This window comes from Lucilia cuprina, chromosome X, assembly GCF_022045245.1.
Source record: "Lucilia cuprina isolate Lc7/37 chromosome X, ASM2204524v1, whole genome shotgun sequence".
Taxonomy (NCBI): domain Eukaryota; kingdom Metazoa; phylum Arthropoda; class Insecta; order Diptera; family Calliphoridae; genus Lucilia; species Lucilia cuprina.
The window spans coordinates 14,709,065-14,715,957 of NC_060949.1; the positions used below are offsets into that span (position 1 = coordinate 14,709,065).

Sequence of the window (6,893 nt, forward strand, 5' to 3'; positions counted from 1 at the left end):
ATTTGCAAAGCAAAAGGGAAAATTATTTTATTTTAACAAAAAATGCAAATCATATTTTTTTGCTGTGTATACTTTGTATGTTTGGATTCCAATCATACAAAAAAATACTCAGCTGAATAAAACCAAATACATCTACACACACACGTGTACATCTTTTTCTATATACAGTGTTATTGTTGCTTTTATAATTTTTGATGAAATTTTCAGAGGTTGTCTCGGATTTTTGCTCATATCTCCGTTATTTACCGACCGATTTTGCTGATTTTAAATAGCGATCTTCTCAAAAGCATGTCTAATAGAATTATTGAAGATTCGGATCTCGCCGATATCTGGGGTCCTGTAAAAACTGATTTCAACAGACAGACGGACAGACAGACAGACAGACGGACATGGCTTAATCGACTCCGCTATCTATAAGGATCCAGAATATACATATATACTTTATAGGGTCGGAAAATTATATTATAGAAATTACAAACGGAATGACAAAATTATATATACCCTTCTCACGAAGGTGAAGGGTATAAAAAAATATTATAAAACATAAAAAGCGAAATATATCAAATTTGGATAAATCTACAAAACATGAAGTAACAACTATATCAAAGTTGAGTACTACTGAACATGATAACATTAAATCAAAATTTAAGGAACTTATGGATTCATCAAATGAGAAGGAAACAAATTTAAATATTAATAATACAACAAATAATACTCCACAAACTAACGTATCATTAAAAGAAAAAGCCAACGAAAGCTTAAATAAAGTGAACGTAGAACGTAAACAAATTTTCGTTAAATAAATTTTCCAGTAACATTTCGCATTATTTTAATAATGTTAATTCAAGTGATGTAAACGAAATTGTATTTATTTACACAGATATTATTAAACCTCGGCATGTGGGGAGCAAAAAAACTAAATGTTTGAAAATATATTCAACATCATCATTAAAAAATTATATTAACTTTTTTTCTTGGACCAGCACTCAGGGGATGACCCCTACTCATGCAGTGCATTGTGCTGGAACTAGGAAAATAGGTTTTGGGGGGAGGATAGAAGGAGTAGTGTTTGTGGACATTTGATTTAAACCTTTTAACATCGAAAGTGGCGGGGAATACTTCCACATACGAACAGTGCGGCTGAAGAATGAATTTTTCCTGTAATGTGTTGTGCGGTCCACTGGCCAATCGACCACAAATGGGTGTGTTCTTGAAGACAGTCGTGGGCTACGTAAAAATATACGGGTATCGGGAACGAGTTCCCTAATTTCAGAGGAACACATTTCATTATAGTATCGATAGAACAGTGAAATACACCCCACATTGCGACGGAGCTCCAGTGAATCAATAGAGTTGGATACCCTACTGTCGCCGATAAGTACCTTCGCCCTCTCTTGTACGCGGTCTAGTAGCTCCAAACTAGACTTCAAAGCTCCGGCCCATATATGGGAGTTGTATTCCATTTTCGGTCGTATATAAGTGGTGTAAATAGTGAGAAGATCGGATGGAGTGAAGTTGTCTTACACCGTTTCAAAAAACACTTGAATTCTTCTTTCGACAGTTGGAAAATGTGTTTGGTCCATCGGACATCGCACTGTATTTTAATTAATATTTACACCAACCATAAATATAGATGGACTAATATTATGTACCATACGTTTATGTGTTATGTTGAGTCTTGCGGGCGTTAAAATCGACTATGTTTACACGATCCCATTCAGAGATTTTTATCAAGTCGTCATTAGGCCAATCTCTAGAGGGCTTGGCCAATATTTGAATAAATAGGAATAGCAGATATTGCTGTCATCCGCAAAAGAGGTGATAGAGTTGGAAGTTTGACATAGAAGGTCTTTTATGAAGATAAGATATAGGGTATTATAAAGAACGGAGCCTTGCGGTACCCCTTAATTAATCTTGAACTCGTTTGAAGAGATCCCATCTATAAAAACTCGTATAGTGCGATCACTGAGAAAGTTCGAAATAAATCGAGTGAAGTTATTTCCGACACCAACTGCAGTATGTTTCGATACAAGTGCACCATGCCACACTCTATCAAACGCCTTGGAAATATCTAGAACCACCACCACAAGATCGAGGGTATTATATTGGTTCCCTTCAACGCATGAGATATGCGTTGGTTCATTCACTAATTGCGCAAGATGGTTGTGCGCGGCGAATAGTTCAGCATAATGGCCTTCTGGAGTTATGTGACTTGAATGGCGAAGCCATGAAGAGTTGTAAACATTAAAATCACCAGCAACTACAATTTCACTGTTCGGACAACTTTCAAGAATCTTCAGCATGGAATCGGAAAGGGCATCGAAGTTTGATATGGAAGTATCCCTTCCCGTATTTGGACTTCTGTAAAGAAACCCGAAGTGCAAATAGTGTATCCTGACTTTGAACTTGACCCATAGAGAGTTAAATTAAGTGTCATACGTGTCTAGTGGTTGCTGGCACTGGTACACAACTTACTTGCGGATGTAAATAGCAATGCCCCGATGGAAATTAAAAAGCAATAGGAGGTGATACCAGGGTATATAAAAATCTTGTGGATCATCATTCTCAGATACCTGGGTTTCACATAATGCGAAAACATCCGGCCGATGGAGACAAACGTGATCATATGCAGAGAAAATGAGTCATTAGATATTGGAAAATAAATTTTGGAGGAAATCGGAACAAAACCAGTGAAAGATATTCTTTTTAATCAAGAAAGAAAAGTGATAAACAATATTAAAGATGCTACAATTGAAAAAATAAAAACAATGCAGAAAGGCAAAGAAAATCCTATAAAACTTAAACGTTTAAAACAAAACCCACATAATAAATTCAAGGTTTGAAAGAAAGAAGTTAAAAAATATATATATTTTTTGGAAACTTAAAATGTCTAGATGAATAGTGAACTGGATTTATTTGAATCTCCTTCAATTCAAACTAGTGTAATTAAAAAAGAGGAAATATGTTATAATCCAATCGCTTCATTGGACAACTCTAGTACTATAGAATTTGTATCATGAGAATGGTGAAACATATAGAGATCTTAATAGTATTTATCTGAGACTGCACAGTGGGGCAGAATGGAAATTTTTTGGAAATAAATCTGGCGTTTCTAAACGGCTGATCCGATCGGGATAAAATTTGGCGTGAGCGTAGCCAAGGAGTATAAGTTTTGAAGATGAACCCCGCAGATGCCCCAGGGACGGAGCTGTGGCGGCTCAAAGTAGGGTACCTACGACATGTAAAATTTTTAAACTTGTGCCATTTTTTTGTTTTTCACCCAAATACAAAGATTTCTATATTTTCTGAAAGCGCGACGAGATCTTGAAAAAACATGCTTGGACATACTACTTATCTCTTATAATATCCGAGTTATAGGCATTTAAAAATTTAGTGATACAAAATTTACCATACCTTGGTCCGCCTTTTTTTGAATACCGGACCAAATGGACTCAATTTTTTCTTGTTACTTAGACAACAAAATTTTCAATAATATAATAAAACAGACGTGGACAATGGATAGCGGAATCCTTTGGCATCAAAAACTCATTTTAACCAAAATTGAGTTCGCACTTTTTGAATATAGGGTGACGATATGTATCTAACTAGCTATACCCAGTGTGCTTTGCTACCCTAAAACAATATAAATAAAAACGTCACTTAATGATTTTTATGACTAATATCTTTCCAGATGTACAATTTTTTGTATTTACTTAATGCGGGAGATGCCACGCCAACTATTGAAAGTTTTCCAAACGTTCATTTGGATTTTAAATAACCTATGAAAAATCTGAATAATCTAATAATATCCCAGATATATATGAAAGTCCGCCCACTTTCCCCAAAATTTTCATCCATTTGAATTAGAATTTTTCGTGCTAAATTTGAAGATTCTAGCTTTTACAGTTTCCCGATTAAAGAAATTTTGTGTCTATTTCATATGGGAGGTTCCACTCTGCCAATTTCCTAAATATAAATACTTGAACTTTCATCAGTTCAGTCGCCATTTAAAAAATTTTCGTTATAAAGCATATTGACGCTTCAAGACATAGTTATTTCTGTGTTCCAAAATCAAAGATAATCGGTTCAACCGTTTAGTCTTGATTGATGCACAAACAAATAAACAAATAGGATATTCAATTATTCGGGTTTTTATTCGACAAATAATGTTTTAAGGTTTTAGGTTAGCCGATTAATAATGGGATAATTTAAAATTATTAATTATAATTTTATATAAAAATTAATTATTAATCGAATAAAAGAAAGTTGAAAGTTTTCATTGCTTTTTTACAAACATTTTCTCCCCCTTTATTATATATAATTTCCCCTTAATTATATTAATTTTGACTCCTTTTAACTCCACTCTATTTAATTTTTTATACAGTTTTTCTCTCAAATATTATAAATTTGTTTTTATGTGAAATTATTTACTTTGTATAGAAATTGCTATTTTTAAGACTTTTCACGAGTTCAAAATGCATACGTTCCAATGAACTAGTGTATGACTGTTGCTGAAGAACTTATTAGAGATATTTAGCAACAGAAATATGTTTCTCCAAATGGCTGTAGATGTATAGGCGAGACCAAAGTAAATGTGGCAGCACTGGTGCAAAGTTACCAATAAACACAACTCTGCAAACTTATTGAACGAACATTTTTTTTAAAATAAAAGATTAATAAAAAGATCTGATTGACTTGGAGAACACAAATTTCTTTGAATTGTTTCATTTTTAAGTGCGCAATTGGAAATAATATAGTTAGTACCTATATATTGGTGACCCCGTTGCTAAATTTAGTGAACAATTGAAACGAAAGAGGAAAATGTCTCAGGAGGAAGGTAAAAGTGCCACTAGTGCACCACCAGCAGAAGGCGAAGACAAAGCAGCACCATCAAAATCATTACCGATTTTAGCATCACCAGCTATAGAATCCATTAGTGCCATACGTTTTTCGACAAGTGACCCGGAATTATGGTTTACACAAATTGATGGACTTTTGCACGTCAACCGTATTACATCCGACCTGTCAAAATATTACACGATTATTACTGCATTAGATCCAAACACCCTTCATCAAATAGCTGATGTGGCAAAGAATCCGCCAGCATCTGGTAAATACGACAAGTTGAAAAAGGAATTAATAGCTCGTTTTGGTGAAACAAAGGAGAGACAACTTCTGAAACTAGTCACTGGCTTAGATCTCTCCGGCAGACGGCCTAGTCAATTACTACGTGAGGTGAGAAATTTGGCAGGCGCAAACGTATCGGACGATGCTTTGACAACATTATGGATGCAACGCATGCCGGACAATGTACGATGCATTATTTCTGTGTGCAAAGGTCAAAGCTTGGAAAATTTGTCCGAAATTGCAGACAGAGTAATTGATAACTCTTCGTCCACTCATCACGTAATGTCAACATCATCATCAACGGACAAATCATTTTGTGATGCAATTGGTCCATCAAAAATTATTACTTTGGAAGCAAGAATTTCAGCTCTTGAGACGGCAATAAATCAGGTGATTCAAAAATTAAGTGACATCTCAGTGAATGCAAACATGAACAACAATAGACCAAGCCGAAACCGATCTCGAAGTCAAAGTCAACGACAAAAACAAAAAGTTTGTTACTACCACATAAAATTTGGTGCATCATCACGTAAATGTCACAAGGTTGTTGACATTATGTCAACAACCTTGTGAATTTAATGGACAAACATCTGGTAATATGCCGGAAAACGCCAACAGCTGCCGTCAATAAACAGTATTGGCGGCAGCGATAAAAAAGATTACATATTTTCGATAAAACTACAGGAACAAAATTCCTGATTGACTCCGGTTCCGTAGTTTCTGTTTTCCCAAAAATTTTATGAAATCAAATTGTATTGCTTCGGACAAACTACAATTGTTTGCTGCGAATGGAACACAAATATCGACATACGGAATCAAACAACTTGATCTTAACATAGGCCTTAGAAGAATTTACAGGTGGTATTTTATTATAGCAAATGTACATGCTGCCATTATAGGGGCAGATTTCCTCTAACACCATGGTTTAATTTTGGACCTTAAATCGGCAAAGTTAATCGACTCTCTTACATCACTTAATACAACTGGAAGTTTGGAGCACACGCAACAGACAAGTGTCTCGACGATAAGTACAAGTTACACAATGTTATGAGAGAATTTATTAATCTTACAGGTGCCAACATATATAAGCTTCCCACATCATCAACAGTATGCCATCGGATAATTGTTGATTGCCAGCCTTATGCTGGAGAAAAGTTAAAAACCATGAAGGAAGAATTTGACTTACTACTTCAGCTAGGTATAATACGACCATCCAGCAGCCCATGGTCCATCCCCGTACATGTAGTTAAAAAGAAAACTGGTGGCTGGCGAGCCTGTGGAGATTAAAGGAAACTGAACGCACACACAATACCGGATCGCTATCCAATTCCTCGGCTGGATGACGTTGGTGAAAAATTGCATGACAAAAAAATATTTTCGAAAATAGATATCAACAAGGTGTACTATAATATACCGATGGATCCAAATGACATCGAGAAAGCTGCTATCAAAACACCGTTCGGATTGTTTGAGTTTGTAGTGATTCCTTTTGGTTTAAGAAACGCCACTCAAACTTTCCAAAGATACATGGACTCAATATTTCGCAACATGGATTTTGTTTTTTGCTATTTAGATGATATTCTCATATTTTCGGAAAATGAGAATCAACATCAGCAACATGTACATGACGTACTCAATAAACTTAGACAGGCAAACTTATCTATTAATGCTTCAAAATGTGAATCCGGTGTAAGTAGCATAACATTTTTGGGTTACGAAATTTCATCTAATGGGTGGAAACCACCTGAAGATCGTATTTCTAGCAT

General features: G+C 35.2%; 1 protein-coding gene across 1 annotated transcript; it reads left to right on the top strand.

Moving 5' to 3' along the window:
• The first annotated feature begins 4,821 nt into the window (after positions 1 to 4,821).
• LOC124418542 lies at positions 4,822 to 5,700 on the top strand. The gene has a single exon (XM_046945181.1). The coding sequence runs from the start codon at positions 4,822 to 4,824 to the stop codon at positions 5,698 to 5,700; it is 879 nt and encodes a 292-aa protein (XP_046801137.1).
• The last annotated feature ends 1,193 nt before the right edge of the window (positions 5,701 to 6,893 follow it).